The 24,802-nt window shown below is 52.4% G+C and overlaps 1 protein-coding gene across 11 annotated transcripts in view; it reads right to left on the bottom strand.

Moving 5' to 3' along the window:
- Nucleotides 1–24,802, bottom strand: part of SOX1 (SRY-box transcription factor 1) — a 726,279-nt gene that overhangs the window by 28,799 nt on the left and 672,678 nt on the right. For 3 of the 11 annotated variants that reach the window (XM_055097031.3, XM_034937020.4, XM_034937019.4), the window contains exon 1: nt 9,339–14,675. The exons of 6 other annotated variants lie outside the window; for them this stretch is intronic. In XM_055097031.3, coding sequence (XP_054953006.1) covers nt 12,993–14,165 — 1,173 coding nt within the window. In that variant the 5' untranslated portion in view covers nt 14,166–14,675 and the 3' untranslated portion in view covers nt 9,339–12,992. Of the gene's footprint in view, nt 1–7,217; nt 8,225–9,338; nt 14,676–24,648; nt 24,801–24,802 lie in introns of those variants that run through there. 2 more of the 11 variants (XR_004666026.3, XR_004666027.3) reach the window with 2 other exon arrangements.

Genomic DNA, 24,802 nt, shown 5'->3' with positions numbered 1-24,802 from the left:
AAAATGTAAATCACCTTCTTGCTCTCGTTCACTTCCTTCTCTCACTGCTGCCCCATATTTTCCTCAGTCTTTCTCAATTTTACTCAACAACAAAAATAAGAAAGTAAATTTTAAAATAATAGAATGCCTTTGGCCACATGCGGTGGCTCACGCCTGTAATCTCAGCACATTTTGAGGCTGAGGTAGGGGGATCACTTGAGCCCAGGAGTTCAAGACCAGCCTGGGCAACATAGAGAGACATTGTTCTACAAAAAAAAAAAAACAACAAAAAAAACAAACAAACAAAAACAACAAAAAACAGCCACAACAAAAAAAACTTTTTTTAAAGTTAGCCAGGCATGGTGGTGTGTGCCTGTGGTCCCAGCCACTCAGGAGGCTGAGGTGGGAGGACCACTTGGGCCCCAGAGGCTGCAGTGAGCAGTTACGGTGTCACTACACTCCAGCCTGAGCAACAGAGCAACATCCTGTCTCAAAAAAGTAGTTTAACATGCATAACTAAAAGTTATCATTTTCAAAGGGAGCATTTTCCCCAGATAGATATATATTTGATGAACATATAAGATAAAATAATTATTCAAAAAAATAAAAAGGTGAATGAAAAGTTGTGGTTTCAGGGTGCCAGTGATCAATTAGTACTGACCCCTTTACTTTGTAAACTCCTGCCTTTGCACATGGACCGGACTGGTCATTTCTGTCACCGTCATGTACAATTCACAGTCTTGCTGCTGGTGGGACACATCAGCTGTCCCTCATAACCGCCCGTGACGTTCGGAACTACAAACACTGTGTAACCTGATGGTTTTCCTAGAGAGAAGAGAACTCTGAACCCAGAAAGAAAGAAAGAATGTACTGGAACAGAATTGTTTCTAGGAGAGTTAATGAAATAGAAAGGTAGAATCTAGGGTAACTCTTAGAGCAGTTTTGCTGATGGTCAAAACTATTAGACTAAGCATCTTCTTTAGAAAGTTCGTAGAAATCCCGGCATGGGGAGCATCTGTGACCAAAAGAGGCGACAAGCTGATGGACACGGTTTAGAAGTTCCTCGGCACGTGAGTGCACATGCCAGCATTCTGCCATCTCTAATTCTGTCTGACTTGCATAGATTTAAATTTGGTTATGTTAATCTGAGTAAGATGTTAACGTAAAAGCTTTCTTGCTCATTAAAAAAAAAACATTTATTTCAGCCTTTAAGCTGAGAATACTACTAGAAATGTAGTCTCAATTCTAAAATACCGACTATGAAATATGGATAACAAAGCAAATTATCCACACTAAGGAAAATTATATAAAATTCTTAAAATAATTAAGCCAACACTTTATTATTCAAAAATGAACACATCACCTGTAGCAACTATTTGCAAAAAGCTAAAATTGTATTCAAAACCACAGCTTCAATTAAATGGTATAATTGCATAAACACAAAATGTAGGCAAAAATAGATAATTTTACATCAATCTGTTGGCTACAAGTTTGATATCAATTTGAATAGTATAGGTTTTCATAACACCCTTAGCACACCCAGGGATTTTTTACAGTGCCCCAAGCTGAAATGCCTAACTATTCTGTTTGTTAAATAGTTAACTTCAAACAACTTCATATATATTTCTGTTCTAATAACGTAGCAGCCATTTTTTAAAGTGACACATATAGATTGAAATAAAGAATACTATTTTCACCTCACTTCTTGCACACCAGCCTTGCATACTGGTGATCTGCACGTGCCTGTCTTGAGCCGCACCGCCTCTCCAGCCTTGCCTCCGGTTCCGCCCAACCCTGCATTTCCTGGTCTGCACCACTTTTCCCTCAGGAATTGCTTTTGACACAGCAACTGCCAAGAACCCAGTTTCACAAAGATATGATGTCATCCAGGGAGTGTAGCTGCAAGTTCACCCTGGGAGTCTAAAGCTGCCTCCAGCTAGCTCACAGGGCCTGGGAAGTGGCCGGCATTGCTGTTTCCCTCAGAATTTAAAGCTAGGCTGAGCTTGTGGGGCTCTGGGGTTCCTTGGCTCACAGTTTGAGAAACCACAGGCGTCACGGACCAGGTTGAGGTGGGTCCCGAGGCACCACCCTGTCACCAGGGAAGGGTGACATAATTGATATAACATTATCTATTTTTGCTGCTTTTGCACTGTGCTGACACCAATCATTCTGATTATCAAAAATAAATTCCTAGGTTTGTATATTTCAAATATCCAAGCAAGTAACACAGTCAAATCCACACTGCAGCAAGGGTTGGCAAAAAGTGGAATCATAACCCGGCCCCGGAGGCAGAGCAGGTGGGACTAGCTGTGGGCCTATTTCTACGTCAAGATTCTGTCTCACGGTGTGCCCCGCAGAGGCCTCCTAATGGCTCCATGACAAAGCCAGAGTGTGGCCCAGCAGGGTCCCTCACAGTTCTGGTTTCAGTCTGGGGGAGGGAGTGGGGCTGCCTGTTCCCTGCCTGGCCTGCTCTTTCTGTGTGCCTGAACTAGCCCTGTGCACCTTATCTTAATATAATAGGACCCAACACAGCACAGCACAGCACAACACAACACAACACAACACAACACACAGTACAACACAACACACAGCACACTACAGCACAATATAACATAACACAACACAGCATAACACAACACACACAACACAACACACAGCATAGCACAACACAAAACAACACCACAACACACAGTACAACACAACACACAGCACACAGCACAATATAACATAACACACAACACAGCATAACACAACACACAGTACAACACAACACACAGTACAACACAACACACAGCACACAGCACAACACAGCACAGCACAATATAACACAATGCACAGCACAGCACAATATAACACACAGCACAACACAACACATAGCACACAGCACACAACCCACAGACAACACAACACACAACACAGCACACAGCACATCAGCACAGCACAACACACAGCACAGTACAATACACAGCACACAACACAGCACAGCACAATATAACACACAGCACAACACAACACAGCACAGCACAACACACGGCACAGCACAACACAACACAGTACAACACAACACACAGCACACAGCACAATACAGCACAACACAACACAACACACAGCGCAATACAGCACAACACAACAGAACCAAACAGCATAACACAATACAGCACAGCACAGTACAACGCAACATAGTGTAACAATACAATACAACAAAACAGCACAGCACAATACAACACAACAGCACAACCTACAAGCATTCCTTGCACCAAACTATGTGGGGAATTATGCAGCAGGTCCCGGGGAATTCAGGGCTGGAAAGCGGGCTCCCTGGCCCGCAGTCCCAGGTCCAGTGTTGACCCCACACAGACCCCCGCCCCGCCCTGTGGCTCCCTCCCGCAGAAGCTCCGGCACCCTCCCCAGCTCTCCTGCACCTGAGCAGGGGCCCACGCCCCGCCATGCAGCGGGAGCAGGCTGCTTATCTCCCCCGCTTTTCCAGCCCCTCATCTCTGGGCGCTGGACTGCGCTTTCTGTCTCTTAATAACCACAGCAGCAGCAGCCTCAGCTGGGCGATGACTGACGTTCCTGGTGTTCTGTGACAGAGCCTTTGGGGTCCACGGCCCCCTCATGAGGACGGGCTGGTCCCATGTCCACAGGGACAGAGGGACTCCCTGGGCCGACACGGGCCAGCCTTTCCCTGTGCTGGCTCTGGGATCCCTGCGTCTGCCCTGCTGTACTGAATTAAACTCAGTAAATATTTATTGCCCCTCTGCTATGTGCCCAGGGCTGTGCTGATTCTGGAAATAAAAACTTTAAAAGTCTAGCCAGACACAGTTGCTGTGCCCGGGGAGGCCAGGTGATGAGGGGGGGACCTGCCTCCATGTGCTTCTACCCAGGAGCACGGCTGCCTCAGGACACATTCCACAGGGGGGAAGGCTTCACTCACCCAGCGGAGGACTCGCTGCGGCAGGGGCTGCAGGGGCAGGCATGGGGCCTTGGCCCTTCTTTGGTTAAGTTTTGAAAAAAAATTCTCAAGTGACGAAATCACCTTAAAATGTTATTACAAATGTTCTGTTTTTCTCAAACCTAATTTAATATCATCAGAATTGGCTCAAATTAAGTAAAAACATGTTATTCAAATTGGTATTGAGCTTTTAGTTTATAGATTGATTTAACATGATCCATTTTGCTTTTATTATATCTTAATGCAATTGCATGATTTAATTTGAGCTGTGATTTTAAATATAATTTTATTTTTCTGCAAATAGTTGCTACAGGTGATATATTCATTTTCAAATAATAAAGTGTTGGTTAAAACATTTCAATAATTTTATATAATTCCCAAGTAAGTAAATAACTTGGTTTGTTATCCAAATTTCACGGTCAGTATTTTAAAATTAAGAACATATTTAAAGCATTATTCTCAGTTTGAAAAACTAAAATATATCTCTTCTAAATAAATATTTTAAATTTAAAAATATTTGTAAAATTCTCTTATTTAAAATTTATTTTTCTTACATGCTATTCAAACAGAGAATGAGTTCCTCCACAACCATCCCCTAATCTGTATCTCTATCTAGAAATATAATGAATGCTCTCTTCATTATGAGCAGCAGTATGGTAACATCCATAATGCCACATTAAATGCTTTGTAGATAAAATACTGTTGATACACAATAATTTATTCTGTTTAGCCCCTTCTATTTGCATAACCCCTTTCTCTCAAAGAAATCTGAAGTACTTATTCTATCAAGCCTTTCTAATAAGATCTTCCCATTTTACAGATGATACTATCGAGAAATTTAGTAGCTACATACCATATCATCATTATTATTATAGTTATGATCTATTGGACAGAGGCAGTTCAACCCTGTTGCTGCACTATTACATGGCCCTTCTCTGACATTTCAAAGGTCCTTAAAATAACCCTCAACAACATGAGTGTTTTGGCCTATATTGTATTCATAAGGATTGCACAGAGCCAGTCTACTTACATACAAATTAGTTTGTTACAATTAGAAATTGATAAGACACAATCCATGACTGTGTGTAGTCCTTTTAACCAACCTTTCTTTAAATCAAAGATCACATGTGGTTTCTGCTTCCCTTGTTCCACACTGACTGCACTTCAGGAGAGTTAGGATGTATTTACAGGCAGCTAACACAACCCGTAGGAAAATGGAAATAAAATCAGTACATCAGTCTTTTCTATTAGGAAGATTCTAATAATTCAGCTCAAACATTTTTTTCGTCTTCCACTAATTTATTTTTTTTCAAAAATCATCTCAATTGAACAATTAAGTAAGAGCACTTTATAAATAATAAAGAGCTACTCAAATTTAAATGATCTAGTCTTAGTAGCTACTTACCATAAAAAAAAAATAGGCCCATCTCCTAACACGGGTTTCCCAAGTGTCATCCAGGACTGGCCTCAAAATCTCCCCCAAGTGTGTCTAAGAAAGGGCAGATCCTTGAGGCCCGCCGGAGCCCCAGAAGCAGCCTACCGGCGGCACTGGGTCTGAGAACCTGAATTTGGAGCCAGCTCTCCTAGTGATCCCATGCACCTTGATGTTGAAAGACCATTGCCCTTGCAAACCTCTGAGTTTCAATCTTTGACCACCAAGACCAATCCGAAGCAATCATTCATTAAAAAACAAAGCAACTATCACATACACTCTGTTCAAATTTACATTGCAATCTGTATCTACTGATAAAGAACATCCAACATGCACATCTCATGGGAAGGCCACCTGAGGGAGTATTTATTGGAGCACCAGGAAGTCACAGGCTCCACCGTGGGTGTACCTCCTCTGCAGAACCTTCCTCGGTTCTCATACACTGGGCCAGAGCACCCTACCTGAGCATCTGGCATGGGCCTGTGTCCCACGCCCATAACCCTCGACATCATACTTGCCTGTGCGATCATCAGTCTCACCCACCAGATGGTGAGCCCTGTTGGGTTGATCTTTGCATCCTCAGCACCTGGACACAGGTTGCATACATAGCATGTGTTCATACTCAACTTGAACACGTAACAAACTTGTAATAAATGCTTGTTGAACAGATGAAAGAACGAATGTCGTAACTGTCAAGCAACTTTACAGAGAAATCACTATTAATATGGATACATGGAAAGACTGTGGTTTGTATCATTTCCATTGTTTCCTGCCGAGGCCAGATCTGGCACTTAATGTCCCAATTGTCCATTGGACGTGCCCTGAGCTCACACGGGCTTCCACTCCAGATGATTCTGGAGCGAGTGCTTCCTATTTGCTGGGCCCTGCATGCACCTTAGATGATGCATCCCTGGGAAGCTGGTTTTGTAATTTCTGCTTTACATCTGAGGAAATGGACTCAGAGGTAAGGACATTTGCCCAAGGACACAGAGCTAATCTCTGGCCTGCATGACACGGTGAAAACGGCCAGTTTTTACAAGGAAACTTCATTCTTCAGTTCAATTTCTAACATAAAGAGCTGGCTTCTGCTTCTCCATCTACCTGGACACTCTCACCACTGAAGTTCAGGCTTTTCCACTTACTGAAATGTCCCACTAGAGTTTGAATTACCTAAAATATGGGGTTGCTAAATCCTTTCTGAGGTTAAAATATTGCTCACCTGGCTTTCCTTCTATTCTGTTACTTAGAACGAAAATGATAATGTTGGCCTCTGCTTTGAATTTTTTCAGGTTGATCTTGACACCACTAGTCTAATGTTTCTAGGTTTTAGGTACCTAGAAGGCACCTCTGCCCTGCAAATTCCAGGGACCCATCCTGACCTGGGAAATCCCAGGTCAGTTCCTTAGCTGCCTGAGACTCGTTTCTGTGTCTTAGGAGTGCATAGGACTAGCGCAGAGTGCTATTGCTGCCACTAAATATCATCTCTCGTTAGCATTTCCGGGGTGCTCAGAGAGAAAACAATGTCTGGGTGATGACTCTTGTCAGTCTCCCCATTGTCAAACCCCATCTCACGTTCCTCCACACTCACAATATTTCCCCATTGGGAACATGCCTGACATTGCAATTTCTCAAAACTGCAGCTCTGCAGTGAATGCCTAATTCCTGAAACTGCAAAATCTAACAAAAGCGGATTTTTTCCACTGATTTGACTGGCTGACTATTTCAGGGCTTTGCATGTGATGACCTGCTGCTCTCCACAAACAACGTCTTCAATGCACCCACATGGTTGCTCTGAAGTGGCCGAGGGCAATTACAGCCTCGCCAGCTGCCTACCGGGCATCGGGAATTACTCACAAGGTCCAGTGTTGCTGCCGCAGACACGATTTCCCCACAAGTCACACTTAGCAACTTGCCAGGCAGCGTTCTGTGGCTTGATTTTGAACTCAGAACCCATTTTCCATCACAGTGCCCCCATGTCACCCAGGGTAAGCTGTGGACAGGTCATTCACTCAGAGTTGCTTGTTTTGTGTTGTTTTTAAAAACTGCTTTGTCCTTTGTTTTTGTTTGAGTGTTGGTGTTTCATATCGGCAGATGAAAAGTAATTTAGACGAAAATATGTCAATTCTGTTCTTTTTATTTTTACTATCAAAATAGACGATCATTTTCCGTCTTTGGATCTATCACTTGCTCGGGTTCTTCATGTGTTTTTCATGTGAAAACTCTTGCTGTTGTACTTTCAGCACAAATTTCCAGCTTGGCTGCTAGGGAAGATTCATTTATCTGCTTTCTTCCCTTGGCCCCCTGACCTCCCTCTCCTCTTCACCCACACTCGGTTTTCACTCCTTTCCCGCGGAGCCGCGCTTTCCCTCCGTGATGAAAAACGCCACGCGCAACGCCCGGGAGCCGCAGCTCTGCCCGGGTGGAGAAAGCGGTGTAGTGACAAACAGCATTGATATTTTATACCCCGATTCTGCGTCACACACGCCCCCCAGAAATAGATCCAGGGCTGCGAAGAAGCTCGGATAAGGCGAAGATTCCTGGAGAGCCTGGGGACGCAGTCGTCCGGGAGAGGAACCAGGCCTTCCTGTGATTTTTTGTTTCTTATGGAAATTAAGAAACAGTTTCTAAAACAGAGCCTCTGGGGCAGAGAGCGCAGGCAACCTTCTCCCCAGTCTTCCCTCCAGAGGAGCAGCCGAAGCGGCCCCGGGGAATGGAAAAGGCAGGTGTTTATGAAGGAGATGGAGTCCTGGGGGGGCAGCCAGTCACGCCCTGCAGGCCCCAGTCCGCACCCGGGTCGCTGGTGCGCGCTCCCCTCGGCGCCCGTCCCCGATGACGCTGAGGCCCTGGGGCGCTGCGGCCGCGTCCCCTCCCCCTCCCCTCTCTCACGCCGGACCCGGCCGGTACCCGGCCTCCCCTCCCCCTCCCTTCGAGCCCACTTGTTGCCGTCCGGCCCGAGACGTGCTCGTTCCGCCGGCTGAGTGTAAAAGGGTTTGACTTGCGGCTGACCCCGGGTCAGCACTTTCTCTCCACTAATCCTGCTCTCCTTCTACACAAAACCCTCGGCCCGGTCCCTCGCATCACTCATCTTAATCTCCACCCGCCCCCCGCCGGCGGCTGACACCGGCGCGGACCTGAGGGAGATGGGCTCCCAGGGCGCCCGGGGACCCCTGCGCCCTCCCGCCCCGAGGCTGCGGGGACGGGGCCGAGGCAATGAGGGGACTAGTAGGGGGAGCGCGGGCCGCCCCGAGACTCGTGCCCCATCCCGCCCCGACCTCCGACTGGGCGCCCAAGGGCCGGAGAGGGACGGAGAGGGGAGCCGCGCGCGGGCCTCGGCGGGGGAGCTTCAAAGACAAAGAGGAGGCCGGGCCGCGCTGAGAGAGGCCGGCGGCGGAGACGCAGCTCGGTGCGGGAGTCAGAGGGCGGTGGAGACGGCACAGGGACTGGAGAGGCGGTGGGAGTGGATGGCGGGGGCGGGGAGGGAACGCAGTGTGCCGGGACCCCAAGGACAGCGGCGCGGTGTGCGGGGCTCAGCCGCGGGCAGAGCCGGAGAAAGGGCGACTTGGAGAGGCGCAGGCAGGAGGGTGCGCCCGGGAGGCCCGAGGCCCCGAGGAGGCCCGGCCACCCCCGCCCGGAGGGGACACGTCGGGACCAGCCGCAGACGCCGCTCGGCTCCCGGGGGCGGGAGGAGCGTGGTCCTGGCGGGCGCGCAGCTGGAGAGGAAGGGCCGGGGAGGGAGGAGGGAGAGAGGGAGGGAAGAACGGGGGAGGCGGGGAGGAAGAGGGAGGAGGAGAGCTCGCCCTCAGGCAAGGGGAGGTGATCCCGAGGCCTGGCTCGGGCGGGAGTAGAGGACTGGGTGAGGGGTCCCTGCGTTCCCACCTCCCGGCCTGGGCCTCCACGCGAGCCCCCCCGCCGGCCCTCGCTCCGTCCTGACGCCGCCCCACCCCGCCGGATACTGGGGGCCCGCACCCCGCTCACTTCTCCCCATCTGGCCTGGCCTTTCAGTCTCGCCAGATAGTCACGCTGGAAAGAGCCGCGCCAAGGCCAAGTCTGCTTTTCACTTGAAGTTTCCAAGGACTCAGACCGGGGGTTAAATTCTGCCGCCGACGCCTCTGGAGCCGCTGCCCCCGGGCCCAGGCCGAGCGTGGGTGGGGAGGGGGCGGGAGTCTGCCGGAGCCCGACGGGGTCGAGGGGGCGCTGGAGTCCGGGCTGGCCTGGAGCGAGCCTTCGGGGGGGCACACGTCCCGGGATGGGTTTCTTGAATTAACTGGAATTTTCCGGAGACAGAAATCTGCGGCGCCCAGTCTTTGCCGGGGGAATGAAACGCGGGAGCATGAGTGCCGTTCTCCCACACGCGTGATTTTAATAGACCTATCAGTCACGCTCCCGACGCGCATCTGGAGATCACGCTGTGCCCGAGTCTTCTTTAAAACTAATCCATCTAGTACGTTACGGGTGGGTTTCTCCGGGGAAGGGGACGTCAAAATCTCAACAACAAAGGGGCGGGTGAGTTGAAAAACAAAACAAGGCAAAAACAGAACAAAACAAAGCAGAAAACCCCTCAAGTAAACCCTCCTACCCTCAGTTTGGAGGGCAGGGCCCGAGCGCAATGGCAGATTTACGAAGTCACACCGTCGCCCCCGCAGAAACTGATGCAAACTTTGCACCAGGCCTCAAAGACTCCTATCCGCCTTCCCTACACGGGTTGCAAACATAATTGGACTAAGCGACAGAAGCACCACCCTGTGATTTGGGAAGTGAATGAAGTCGTCATATAATATAATAACTATCATCATATAGTATTTCACTCCGTGAATACGATGAGTGTTACCTTGGCCAAGCACCGAATTCACAGTCGGCTCAGGGCCTACTGTAATCTTTTCTCCACTAATTTGAATTGGAGCGACACTGCTGGGGGCGGGGAAGGGGGGATAGAATCTCAATCCTGAGATGAATCTCAGCTAATTTCTTTGCCCCCACACTGTGATATTTTTAAATGGAGTCATTAAAAATTTATATTTGCTTTTTTCCGTGTTGTTCTAATCAACAAAACAAGGAAATAAGGTGGTTGGAGCACCTGGCATTGGCTATTTCAGCTGACTGTGCACGAAGCACCTGCAGTAAGATGCCAAACTGTAAAAGCATCCTCCGAGGAGACGACAGGCTGCTTGCCTGGCGTCCCGGGCGCACTAACTCAGCTTTTCATAGTCTGTGCCTCTAAAGTGGGGCCCACATCCTAATCTTGAGCCAAGACCTAGATGCCAACAATTGGACACAGAAACTCCAGGGTACACACGGGAGCACAGGGGCCAGACTGAGAGTGGACATCAGTCAAGGAACCTCAGAGAGAGTCCTTTAAGTTTGTATATTTCAGAGAAAACCCTCAAGGTCCCATTGGACCCTCAAGGTCCCGGTGAGTTAACAGAACAAGCATTATAAAATTTCCCAAATCATCTCCCGGAGAGGACTGGGGAGGCCCTTATCCCGGACTAAGTCGTAGTGGTGCTCAGCCACCCATGGGCGCACAGACTCTTCCAGAAACAACTGCTTCAGAAAGGATCAAATAGCTAAAAGAAATAAAAATGAAGAAAAAGAAAAGAGGGGGGTTTTATTATCTTGTTAGAAAGCAGTGGACATCATTCATGAACTTTTTTGTAATCACTTTAACGAATGAGTGGTTTAAGCAAAATTATCAAAATGACTTCCCAAAATTACACGTCAATTGTCAGATCAGCATTATACTTAAAGCTATTCTCGAATGCAGGCTGAATTCGGTTCTCATTAAACTTATAGCATAGGCTCACTTTTGGACGGACAGTCCATACTCCAGGACAAGGAAGGGTGTTGAGAAAGCGAGGGGAAACCTAAGGCTGCTGAAATCAACGTATTTCCATCTGGGCTTCAAGTGTTTTTTTTTTTTTCAAAAAATATAATTTCATCTTAACGTTGTGATTAATTTTTAAATGTATTTGCTACAGTATAATTTTTAAATGCAATATTTAATGCTGTCAGATTACTTGAAGACAAAGTTTTACAGAAAATTTTAAATTTCAAAAAAAAAACTGCAATGTACCAATAAACACCTAGAAAATAATATAATTAAAAAATTTAAAGCATCAAACAACCTCAAGATCTCGTCAGGAATAATGAACAAGGCATTTTGCGTTCACATCGGTTAGCAACTTGCATCCCAGTTCACGCGGGGGAGGGTGATGGTCGATATTTCTGTGTGTGTGAGAATCCAGCACAATTATTCTGCCCGTTTTCCCAAGAGAAAGAAGCCAGGGGGAGGGGCAGAGGATGGACGGAGGGGGCTCGGCTGCAGTACGTTTTGGTTCAGCGATTGTGTTTCCTTGAAACACATTTAGATAAATTCTGCTCGAAATCTTAATTGCTGGGGAATTGGGAAACCCGTGACCTGCCCTGGTCTTTGTCCTTCATCCATGGCCTGGTCCAGGGTCCCACCACTGGGGTCTTCCCTTCCTCCTCCCTCCTCTGGACCAAACTGTGGCGCAGACCCCCAGCCAGGTGGAAGGCGCCCCGCTTGCAGCAAGGTAACGCGCAGCAGCCCCAGCCGTCCGCAGTGAAACAGCCGGAGCAGAAGATACTTTTATTTCTCGGCCCGTATTAACACTCAGCTCTACAAAATAACCTATAGGTTTTAACTTCCTTCTCTTTCATTGAAAAAGGTTCCTTGAAAATCCTGTCCTCCCATTCCCCGGGGTTCCCTTACTTTTAGTTCATACAGATAATTTCCCTGTCAGATTTCCTCATTGCATTTTGAACTCATAAAACATGCACATAAAAATAGCATGTTACAAATTTATGGAGAAAATGGGCTCTGTCTCTTAAATTTGTTGACTCGAAACATTTTGGGTGGGGGGTCTTTTTTCGTTTTTAAAAGAAAGGCTTTTTAGGAAACTATGTACATAATCTGACTTCTCTTCCCCGCATTGCAACGCCGAAAATAAAATTTTTCACAATGCATTTACAAGAAATAATACAAAACCAAAAAAAAAAAAATGGAAATGCTCAGATACAGAAAGTTTTACAAAACCCAGAATATAACTCCGCCGTCTGAAGGAGGGGGTGGTGGTGGTAATCTCTGTATAAATTAACAAACCAACCCAAAAGAGCGGTAACAACTACAAAAAACTTGTAAGTGCTTGGACCTGCCTTACTACATTTATAACGAATGCGACGAGCTCCGCGTCACTTGGGCTCCGGCGGTCGGCGCCGTCCGGAAGCAACGCGGGGGAAAGTGAGCGCGCCGGCCGGTATACAAAAGTGGGCTTCGCCTCTCGCCTCGTTTTGACTTTTTTGTCCCCTCGAGCAAAGAAAACGCTTTCCGCCTCCTCCGTAGGTGATAAATACTGTACAAAAAGTCTCAAGAAAACACCGAAGTTCAGTCTAAAACCCGAGTCTGGTGTCAGCGCCCGGCGGTCGCCAGGGTCTCCGGGGAAGGTGAGTGGGGGACACGCGTCACCCGGCGTTCGTCTCCAGTATTTTCCTTTTGACAAGAATGTGGGAACGTCTGTACAAAAGCCAGGCCGTGCCGGGGCGGGGTGGGAGCCGGGCGCGGGCCGCGAGCTCCTGGGTCGCCGCCGCAGAGTCCCCGGCGTCCCGAAGGCGCTAGATGTGCGTCAGGGGCACCGTGCCGTTCACGCCCGCGCCCGCGCCCTGGTAGTGCTGCGGCAGCGAGTGCAGCCGGCTCTGCGCCGCGGCCGCTGCTGCCGCCGCCGGGTCGCCCCCCTCGCCGGCGGGCAAGTACATGCTGATCATCTCGCGCAGGTCCCCGGGGCACGGCGCCCGCGAGTGCGCTGGGGCGGGCGGGCTGCCGCTCGGCTCCGACTTCACCAGAGAGCCCAGCGCGCCCAGGGCGCCAGACGACGCGGCCGCCGCCGCCGCCGCCGCCGCCACGGCCGAGTTCTGGTGCGCGCCGCCCGCAGCGGCGGCGGCAGCGGCCGCGGCGCCGTAGGGGAGGCCGCCGTAGCCCGAGGGCGACGCGCTCATGTAGCCCTGCGAGTTGGAGATGGGACTGTACTGCAGCGCGCCCATGTCGTAGCGGTGCATGGGCTGCGGGTTGTGCGGGTGCGCGTGCGGGTGGTGCGGGTGCGGGTGCGCGGGGTGCGCGTGCGGGTGCGCGCCGCCCGCGCCCGGGTGCTGCCCGTAGGCCAGCTGCGCCTCCTGCATCATGGCCGCGGCCGCCGCCGCCGCCGCCACCGAGCCGGGGTAGGCGCCGTTGGCCCAGCCGTTGACGTGCGCGTAGCCGCCGCCCGCCGCGCCGCCTGGGCTCTCCAGGCGCTGGCCCACGGCCGCCGCGCCCACGCCCACGCCCACGCCCATGGCCACAGCCGCGCCGCCGCCACCCGCGCCGGCCGCCAGGAGCCCGCCGGCCAGCGAGTACTTGTCCTTCTTGAGCAGCGTCTTGGTCTTGCGGCGCGGCCGGTACTTGTAATCCGGGTGCTCCTTCATGTGCAGCGCGCGCAGCCGCTTGGCCTCGTCGATGAACGGCCGCTTCTCGGCCTCAGACATGACCTTCCATTCGGCCCCCAGGCGCTTGCTGATCTCGGAGTTGTGCATCTTGGGGTTCTCTTGGGCCATCTTGCGCCGCTGCCCGCGGGACCACACCATGAAGGCGTTCATGGGCCGCTTGACCCGGTCCTGGTTGGCCTTGGCGCCCCCGCCGCCGCCGCCCCCGCCTCCGCCCCCGCCGCCGCCCGCCCCGGCGGGGCCCGAGAGGTTCGTGGGGGCCTGGGCGCCGCCGGGCGAGTGCAGGTCGGTCTCCATCATCATGCTGTACATCGGGGCGGCTGGCGGGTTCACCGGCACCGCGAGGAGAGGGCCTGGAGCATAGACGGCCGGGGTGGGAGGGAGACGGAGAGGAATTCAGACGGAGTGAGACGGGGGCGGGGGGGTCCTAGCGGAGAGAAGAATGGGGAGGGGTGGAGGCAACGACAACAAAAAGAGGCAGAAACACACGCACTCGGCGCCGGTTCGGCTCGTAGGTGGAAAGTTTCTCCTGATGCACAAACCACTTGCCAAAGAGGCCGACGGTCGGGGTCGCCGTCTTCGCCGCCACCGCAGCCCAGGCGCCCTCGGCGGAGCGGTGCAAACAGGTGCAGTCGTGGCCAAGTTGCAGCTCCGCTTTTGGGGCCGGGAGCGGTGCGCTGGGCCCGGCCCGGGGTGTGCTGTCTCCTCGCCGGCCGCCGCTGCGCGCTGTCTCCTTCCTCCTGCGCTCGGTCCTCAGCGGCCTCCAACTCGGAGGCTGCAACTTCTAGCAGGGCGGCGCGCCGCGTGCGCTGGGCATGTGCTGGTCCCAGGTGCCCGGGGGAAGCCAGGCGCCAGTGGTGGGGGGGAGGCGCAGGGGGGCCTGGAGGGGGCGATTACGGTGCAGCCAGGGAGGGGCCCGGGGACAGCGGAAGGAGCGCGGGCTCGCGGAGAGGGCCGGAGAGCCGGGGCCGCCGAGCCCGGGATGGGCTGCCCGCTGCCTGCCCGGGGCCGTGCGCTCGGAGCGGAGGCGCACGCGGGGCCGGCGGCGCGCGGGGCCCAGCAGCCATACGCCGGGCCCGGGCTGCCGTTAAATGAGCGCGCCGCGGCCAATGGGAGCCGGCGGCGGCGGTGATTTGCATGGCGCGCTGGCGAGTGACGTGGGGAGGGAGTAGATACACTGGGCGCGGGCGGCGGAGGGGGGAGGAGGGGAGGAAGGAGGGGGAGCAAAGCAGGAAGGAGGGGGGAGGAGGCCCGGGAGGGGGTGACAGCCACACCGCTTCCTGAGCGCGCGCGCGCGGCGGCGGCGGCGGCGGCGGCGGCGGCGGCGAACCCCGAGCTCGCCCTCCTCGCCGCTCCCCGCCCGCGCGTTCCGAATGATTAACGATTGGGTTGAAAAGCGAAGACTAAGAAAGGATCTCGTGGGGTGGGGGGAGGAAACGCAGCCCCTGGCCAGGTTTAAACGGGCGCAGTGGAGACCCAGCTCCTCCTCTGCCCCCGCCGGCCAACTCTGTGCCTGCAGGGAAGGGGAAAGTTGAGTGCGGGGCTGGCACGTCGCCCTCAGTTCCCCCGAGTGCTGAAAAGGAGGGGCGCTCCCTTGGACGCAGGGGATATCCTCCGAGGGCCCCTGCAGGTTCTCTGCAAGGATCAGGCGGCTCAGCCATCCCCCGCCCCGCATCCATTCTCGGCCGCGGCGTGCACTGAAGTTCGCCAGTGCCCGCTCTTGCAGCGAAGGCCTTCACAGTCCAGGCCCCACAATTCGGGTAAAGGGGGAGTATTTGTGTGGGCATGGCTCCATAGCTTCGTTTAGTATCAGCCCTAAACTTTTGTGGGGAGGAGTCTTTCAATGAGCCCGGGGCCATAGTCACGCACTCTTCCCAACCCGGATCTTCTTCCTCTGGAAAAGGAATTTCTAGGAAGGCCAAACACGACAAGATCTATCTGGAATCTAGTTCCTGAACAACAGTTGAAAAAGTTTGTTGAATCGCAAAATAATGATATGGCGCACGCTTTTCTGGAGTGAATTTCCCACGAGCTGGTTGCCTAAGAACGGAGAAAACTGCGTGAACTGCGCGGGGCCACATAAACCGAATGAAAGGCGGGGCCTCAGGACGGGTCTCTGCCGCCGGTCTGCGTCATGCAAAGGAAAGGCCGGGCTCGTGGAAAGAGTAAGGCATTCACCTGTGGTTATCATTCTTAAACCTCAAAGTGGCTTTGATTTGGGAACGCGAAAGAGATTTTCAAACCCAGTCTCAAGTAACATAGCGCTCACACTACCGTTTCCACCAGACTGATCTGAAAGTGGTCCAAAGACGACTTTTGAGCCCAAGTATTCCTCCTCTGTCCTCCCCGAGGCACCCTGAGATGAGAGTGCTTGTGGAGATTGGTAGTGGGTAAAGTAGAACCTTCACCGCATGTCACATGTCTGCCTGTCTTGTAGTAGGAATATTCAGTAAAGATGATAACGGTAATAGGAGTAATAGGATGTTTGAGTCTGTTGGGCAGCGAACACGTGACACCTTTTTTTTCCTCTTAAAAAAACTTCTGAGGTTGTGAATTTCTTGACCCTGTTGCTTGTCCAAGGTAAAAGAATAATGCTTTATTTCCTCTCAATTGCTATGATTATTACTGTAGGGTTTGTTTTATTATTGCAGGGTTGCTACAGTGTGAAGTGCAACAGCAAATTGGTCTCTCTGCAGATTAAACTGCTTTCATTCCAGGCCATTCAGCATTTACTAGTAAATCCATCAAGTAATATATAATTATATTAGAAAGGGAACATCATTTTATATTTATTTTTTCACTAAATATCTAGGTTATAAACTGGGCTTCCAACTACCTTCTTATTTCACCAGTCGAGTTTGTTAAATCTTTTGATTTGTTACATGCACTACCTACAAATACCAGTTACATTGTGAATGAACAAAAAAGGAGCAATAATATTGTTTGGGAATGCTATAGCCCCATTTTTTTCTTTGATAATTTAGGAGGCAATGGGTGTGCAGTGAGATCCAGTGTGTTATGGAAAGTCAGCAAGACTGAAATAAAGGAAATGGTTTACAAATTATAAACTATATTATCCACTTAGCAGTTGAAAGATTTCTTTCCTCTGCTTTTCAATTTAGAGTTTAAACTAAATAGCTTAAGACTCCCTGAAAATGCTTTGTATGAATCAGGCTTGGCACATTATTTTCCATATCAATGGAGCAATTTATTTTATAAACACCCTGCACTCCAGTGTGCTTTGCAGGAATGCTTTATGCTTTGGGGAACTTGGATAGCTGACTTTGAAATGGTCTACTTTTTTTCTACCATAGTCCCGAAAATTGTTTCCAAATACGACGTTACCCTTGTTTTTCAGAGCATCTAAATAGGAGGAAAATGGTTTAGCATCCTGTGAGCTCACACTAGTGCTCAACGTTCAGGGTGCTCTCCATAAGCCCTCTTCAGTGACGAGATGTTCCCTAGGCCCAAGCGGCTGCACGCACTATGTGTGGCCACCTGCATAAGTATTAAACCAAAGCTGCAGGTGTAACTTGTTGCCAAGCGATAAATGATTGGCAGCAGTAGGCAGTGCCAATTAGGCAGCACAGGGCACTGCATGCTAGACCTCTGTGCCTTCATTCCTGGCATGAGGATTGACGAGCATAATATTAACTCCTGCTGGTGATCGATGGCTTCTGGAAGCCTCAATTTCTTGCTCCTTCTAAACTCTTTCCTCAGTGACTCTTTAAGAAGAGAGAAGACAGTCCAAAACCAGTTTGAAAAGCACCTCCTTCTCCCTTCTACCTCCAGCCAAGTTGGCAGTTACCTCCTTCAAACCCAGTACTTTCCCAAAGGCTGGACTCCTGGAGATTTGAACACTGACTTCCCTATTCCCAAGTAATGTCATAGGAAGTGTAGACCCCCAGGCACAGGGTTACTGTCACTGTTGATTGACCACACTTGCTTTTTTGGCAGCTCAGAAACTTCATTGTGCCTCTTTGCTCAAAATGCCAAAGCGAAGAACAACTTAGAAATGTGGATAAAGACACTTTCTATTGTTGTATGTAACCTGTGGTCATAATCTTCAAAGCCAATCCAGAACCAAGCCATCCCTAGAAGTTACACGCACACATATATGCCTGTATGTATGTGATAGGTTAAGCCATTATGCAAGAAACCTCAACTTTCAAGTAAATTGAGTGCTGGACTGTAACACCATTAGCTTAAACTGTCTGTATGGAATAATTAGCACTTTTAGCTTTTGTCCCCCTTCCCCGCTCCCGCCCGCCCCCCAGCATGAAAGCGAGCTTTGAGGCATCTAGAGGTGGATTTTCTGTGCCCAGTGTCAGTCCCGAGTCCCAAGCAAGGAGCACGATGGACAAGCTAGGAGTTCTACAGGACAGTGAAAGAAGACAGAAACTCTGCCCTGTCTTTCGTGGTCCTGGTGAAGTCGACCCGTCTTGCTGACACTCTCCAGGGACATGTGGCCGCACCACAACCGGTTGCCCTCCTGGGTTCAGCTCCTACGGCTTCTGGGGCCGGTTGGAGGATTGAGGCCATGTGTAGGTGCCTCCCCGGATCTCCGAGGGGCTCAGGCTTCCGCGCTCTGGTGTCGCCCCAGAGGGCCGAGGCCACAGTTAAAGGACGCAGATGAAGAGGAAGCCGCTAGTTTCCAGGCGGAGCTTTTGAAAGAGACAAGAGTAGTCAGAAGGAGAGGAGGAGAAGGCGGAAAAGAAAGCGCGGGAGAGAGAAGAAGAAAGAGCCATTCAAGTTGGAAGAGGCCTTCGAGGCCATCTCTGCCAACAGGAGGCGCGGAGCGAGGGCGAGGAGGGAGGGGAGCGCGACGGTGGGGACCGCGCGGGGGCGGGGCGGGGGTGCTGGGGACACCGCAGCGAGAGGGCGGGCGGAGAAGGCCCGGTTTCCTCCCGCGCGGAGCCATGAGGGGCAAAGAGGCAGCGGGCCCGGCTCACGGCTCCGGCCTGAGACCCCGCGGCGTGTCTGCGCTGGCCGTGCCGTGGCGCGCGCCTCGATCGCCGTCTGCTGGCCGCCGCCGCCCTCGCGGAGACACCGGGGCTCTCCGCTCTCTGCCGCCTCTGCGCCCCTCACTCGCTCTGGCAGCCAGAGGCCTTGTTCGAGGGCCTGGAGCGCGCGTTCGGGTGATGGCGCTCCAGGGCGCTCGGGTGACGCCCAGGGGGCTCTTGAGGAGTGCTCCTCTCTCTAGGGTCCCTGGGCGCTCTGAGTCCATCATCTGCGCCCTGGCCCGGGCTAACTTGGTTCCACTGTTCCCAAACAAAACCAGAGAAGCCAGAGTAGCACAGAAGTTTTTGTTGGTGGTGGTTTGGTTTGGTTTTGAAGGAGGAAAAAATAATAATAACAGCCCAGGGAAAGGGGGTGTGTGGAAGGAGAACGGAAAGAGAGCCCTGGCCATCAGGGATAGCAGCAGAGCTGTCAGCGTGCCGGCGCACCGCTCTCTCCTTTGCCTGACTAGGCGTCCTAGTTTGGAGGCCGTTCCAGTAGCGTTTGCGGGGAAGGGTCAAGAAACTCCTTCTCCTCAAAAGCGACCCAGGCTTGCTTTCGGGCGATTCGTGTGGAGAGCCGCACATTCACAATCGAAGAACAAACAACTGTGTGTGTGTATGTGTGTGTGTGTGCGCGCGCGCGCACGCGCGCGTGCTGTGTGCCTCCGAGCTCTCTGGGTGAAAGCATTTGGAGAAGCTCTGGGAGCTTTGGAGTAGGGGCTCACCCTGTGAGCAGTACTCACACATATAATTCAAATTTCACAGCTGACCTGCTCTGAAAACCTCAATCAGCTTCTAATTGAAGGGAAAACAAAATATTGCTTCCCTACAGCAGAGCTAACGATTTAATCATTATATCAGACATTATAGCTTTTAATTAGGCTAATGCTGATACTGTATGGAAAGAGATAATTCAACACAGTTCTTGATGAATTCTGTAATTGGGTTAACGGCAGAGCAGTTGGGGGAGAGACGTCAATATTCAAGCTGCGTCTGTAGCCACCAGGTTTATGAATGAAAGAGGAGACAAGGGGAGGAAAAAGGCTGGAACCAGAGCGGGGCATTGCGCCCTCCGCCCCACGGAGCTACGGGCGGCTCTGGAGAGAGGCGGCGGGAGACCCGAGCAAAGCTGGGAGGCCGCCGGATGCCAGACCTCTCGGGCCTCGCCGCTGAGCACCGGCTTTTCCTGCCGCTCGGCCTGCCCGGCCCTTCTTTTGTGTGAAACTTTCCGAGAAGACTCTCGGCTGGGCCTACCTGCCCTGTACGCCCCGGCACGGGAGTATTTCTGCGCTGTTCCCACCCAGCCCAGCTGGCGCAGATGTAGCGCGCAGTTCTGTCGGGTGGCTCTTAAAGACGCGAGCTCTACCTGGGCTTCCACCCCTCGCCAGGTCCGAGTGCCACTCAAACGGGCACAGTGCCCCTGGCCGAGGGCAGCCCTAGTTGGTCCTCAGCGCTGTGGGCACGGCGGATGCGCCGAGCGCACGGCGCCTCTGGGCACCACAGGCTGCCCATACTCTCGAGCTCATAGTGATGACTGCGGGGTCGGCGGGAAAGGGTGCTTCGAGGGGGCGCCGGGCCTATTGCCTAGAGGCCTGGACCCGGTGGCCTAGGCTGAGCCGCTGCTGGGCCCTGTGGCTGCATCAGGAAATTGGCAATTAAACCGCCGGGCCGCTTCTCTTCCTCTCCTGTCGCTAAGGGTCCTGGAAAAGAAGGAGGAAGCAAAAGGCCGTTCGCACTCGCCTGCGGGAAGTCTATTGTGCGAGAGAGCAAGAGTGACCCCTCCTCTCACTCCCCAATCTCTTCTTGCCAAGTAGGGCCTGAGCCACAGGCGGTTCGGGGTCCCCCGGGAGCCGCGCCTGGCCGGCTGCGTCGTCCAACCTCTGGCTTCGCGTGGCGGGTGCACGCCCAGAGCGGCTGCCGGCTGGGAGCGTTCCCCTCCCTCTTCTGCTGCCCAGATTTCTAGGACCCGCGAAAGTTATGCCCAAGTGGGTGAAGAGGCAAGAGGCGGAGCTGAGACTGGACCCTGCCAGAGGAGATGGTTCTCGAGCCTCGGATTTTGAGGAGAAAATGCCTGTGCCTTTCAAATTTGGTTGAGTTCTTTAGAGAAGTCGCCTAAGCTAAGTCTTCCGCGGTTTTAACCCAAATGGTTTCAGGGTGTGATTTTTTGCACTTTTTATACTTCTGCACCTCCCTTTTAAATTTTTGCTCTTACTCTTTGGTTTAACCACGTCAGCGCAATATTCTCCTTCAAGATAAATATACCGTATTGTGATTCAGCCTTGTCTTATTTTGTCAGTAATTACGGCAAAATTAAATGGGTCACTGCTAAAGTTTCATTTACACAAACCCCCGTAATTAACAGCTTGAATACACCTTTTTACGTTGTACAAAAGTTGTAATTTTCTAACGCATGTTGTTTTTTATTGACGGAGAATGCTTGTGTTCGATGCCATCCTGAGCACACAAAGCACCTCCTCTGAGCACTAGGTGTGTTTTGTTTCTGTAATAGTGTAAAAAGCCGGTACGAGATCAGACTTTTCTGAATCTGGGGTAGCTTCATAACCACTCCCATTAAAAACTGCCGATTATAAACGTCCAAGAGTGCAGGACATCTGACTAAACTGGGAAAGCCGAAATTCTGGGGAGAAACAAACTGGTCTGGCCTGTTACACCCCCACTCCTGCTCCCCGGAGTGTGGAAGAGCAGGTGGGATTTGACATTCTAGGGCTGCTGTAGTGTTCACTCTGCAGGATCAAAAACAGCGTTTTAGGCCAGTGCAGCGACCAGCTTAGTCTCAGCGAGCCAGTGACCAGGGGCTGCCTGCAAGCCAGTGCAGCAGCTATGAGTCAACAGGCCCTTCCTCCATCCTCTCTCATTAGCCCTCAAATGGAAAAGGCATCACTCACAAGAGGAGACAAGTCATAGGGAATTTCTATATGAAAAGAAATAAAGTGAAATCAGAGATGCTTTTTCTTACAGGCCATCCCTGTTATTGCAAATTAGATTAGCTACACAGGCTTCAATATAAACATGACACGAGGTTCACACGAGAGAAAGGACCATCCACTCCAATCTCTGCTTTCATCGAAGCATCTCACATAAATTACATCTTGTCCTTTAATACACTTTTCAATGAGATTAAAACATCACTTTGACACAATTTCAAGCCCTTTCAGTCGCATGGGTTGCTTACTTCAGAAAACAGCAAATGGGGAAAGTGGTTCTGTTTACATCTTCAGGCTGTGGGATGGGGCTTCAACGCAGCGCCAGTGCCCTGCACGCTGAGCTAATAGAGGGCCTCTTGGCCCCATTTGAATGCCATTTATCTTACCTCGAAGAGACAGAAACCAGCTGTCCTGTGAGCAGAAATCAGATTTCCCTCAGGTTGGGTGGAGTCCTGTGACTACCTGGGCACAGGGCCTCTTTGGAAAGCACATTTGTATTAGAGCAGCGTCCTTCGGACAGGGGGAACGGGAATGGCCTGCGCTGACCCTGAAAGGGTCGGATACCCCACAGGACAGACACTAGCTTTAGGGAGAGAGTGCCACCTAAATGAGATAGGGGAGGTTTGGCAGATCAGGCAGAGAAAGAGCCCTGTTTTGGATGGTGCTTGACCCTAAATCTCAACTGAGAGGCAGTGAGAAGAAGTAGGCAAACATAGGTGAGTTTTCTGCTAAACCAGCTAAAGGGAGATTTGCACCTCTTCTTGCCAGCAGAAACACGCCACTCTGACTTCCCAGGGGCCACCTGTCCCTTCATGGACTGACTCCTTCTGGACCGGCTCCCATGGCTCTGGGGAGTGGAGGAGCCCCACCCAGACAAAGGACCCCATCGGGCAGCAGTGGAGGGGTGTGTGGGTTTCAGGGTAGGGGTTCTATGCATTTTCATTATTTTCAGCTGTTTACAATTATGCTCAACGCTCAGAACACACAGGCAGATTTGCTTCTGGAGTAGAGGCTGGTTACAGCCCGCCTTCTCAGGTGGTGTATCCTCTGCCATCAGCCAGGTGGGCACAGGAAGGCTCGCCACTTGGAGCCTCTTCCCTCAGACCCAGCACAGCCAAGGCAAGGTTTTCGGGGCCTCCTCTTCCTTGCGGGGAGGGAGACTAGGACCAGCAAGTCCAGCCGCCCAGGTGCCAGCCCCCTCCCTTACCCAACCCCTTTCTCTCTGCCTCCGTGGCAGCCTCCCCACAGGGCTCCATCCGTTTCCATGACATTGATAACAAGATCCTAGCACTAGGCCATCTGAAGGCTCTCTGTTCATCCTTACAGGTACGCATGCCATCTCCTGTGTGCCTGCCTGCTTCAGCCCTGCCACCTGGCCTGCGTCGCATCCGGGAGAGGCGCTAGCAGGGGAAGAAGCCTGGTAGGGCCCAGGGGATGTGGGTGGCAACGGAATTGCTTTCCTCCTGGATCCCGGTTTAACCACCCTTCCAAACCAAGCGGAGCTCCTCGGGGGACACCTGCCAGTTGTTGGAGACTTCCCCCTCTGCTGCGGGCGCTCTCTGCATGCCAGGCCCTAGGTGCAGGAGAGGAGGCCAGGGTAACAAGACCATTGTCCTGGGTGGGGAACGGAGCAGGACTCCTCTTTCCACCCCAGCGGGAGGGAAAAGCTGCCCTCCCAGCTGCCTGGGCAGCCCCGCTGTCCGCCGCTGCGGTGACAGGGACTTTTGGGGATCTTCTGCGCCAACTGGGGTACCATCAGGGCAATTCCCCCAACCCCGCCTTTCACAAAGGAGCTTCCAGAACGCAGGCCCCACCGCACTCCAGGAAATCGATGTTATAAAGCGAGCTTTTAATGCCTTAGTTGACTGGCGGCCGCTATCGCGTTCAAACACCTGTTTCCTGCAAGGGGAGGCGGCCAGCCGGGTCCCTGCTCGGGTCGATGACTGCCAGGCTTGCCCCGCCCTGCCCATTGACTCCCGCACCAGCCACCGCCGAAAATCCATTTCACCTTTGAAACTTCGTGACCTTTCCTCTCCACGGGAGGCTCAAACCCGCGGAAAGAGGGGGCGGAAGCGGGCGGCTCCGCGGCGCTGGTGGGGGAGACTCCCAGCTGCGCAGACCGAGAACTTAGGCACGCGCGGTGCTGCAAGGGGAGGCAAAGCGGGTGGGATTTCGCTGGAGGAGGGAGGACACGCGCACGGAGCTGTGCGCCCGGGCGGGGTTCACTCCTCCTAGGGCGGCCCGCTCGGATCCCACCTTGGGGCGCCCTCCTTTGGGCGTCGGATCCCACCTTGGGACGGCGAGACTGAGGCGTGAGCCGCGCTGGTGGGGCTCTCGGACAGGCACCGGGAGCTCTGCGAGTCCAAGGCTTGCGGCTTATTGCTTTTTTTTTTTTTTTTTTTTTTCGGTAGCAGAATTAATACAGTCAAGCCCGTCGGTCAGTCACAGTTAAATTGATTCTTTGCCCAAAACACCTCTCACTAAATGGCACACGCTTCAACATGTTAATTTTTAAAACGTAATTTCAGCCCGCGGGTTTAGTTCTCGGCGCGGCCGGGTGTGCACCGCGGAGAGCACAGCCTGGCGCTGCCGAACGCGAGGGTGGGGGAGCCGCGAGGGGCGGGGAGGGGGCGCGGAGCTGTGGCGGACACGAACCTCTCCCCCAAATCCACAGACTCGACCTCCCTCCCCCCTCCCCAAAAATGGCGACCCAGAGAGAAACAGTCTGGGTCCATTGGGCGGCGGCCAATCCCAAAAGCCGAGGATGGGGGAGGAGTGAACGCACAGATAAGAAAATGACAAATGTGCCCCGCGGCGAGTCCGCTAGCCGTGGCCACCACATCTACCCACCTGTTCTTTCCTGGGGCCCCAAAGCTGCGGAGACACCCCATCCTCCTTCACGGAAAGTCACCGTGGAGACACCGCGCCCCTCTCCCGAGAGCCTTTACCGGCCAGCTCCGCAGCCCCGGGCGGGCTGAATCCCCCGCGCAAGTTCGAGACACAC

The sequence above is a fragment of the Pan paniscus genome, chromosome 14, assembly GCF_029289425.2.
Source record: "Pan paniscus chromosome 14, NHGRI_mPanPan1-v2.0_pri, whole genome shotgun sequence".
Classification (NCBI taxonomy): domain Eukaryota; kingdom Metazoa; phylum Chordata; class Mammalia; order Primates; family Hominidae; genus Pan; species Pan paniscus.
The sequence above is the reverse complement of the archived record's forward strand: the minus strand, read 5'-3'. Positions and strand labels throughout refer to the sequence as shown.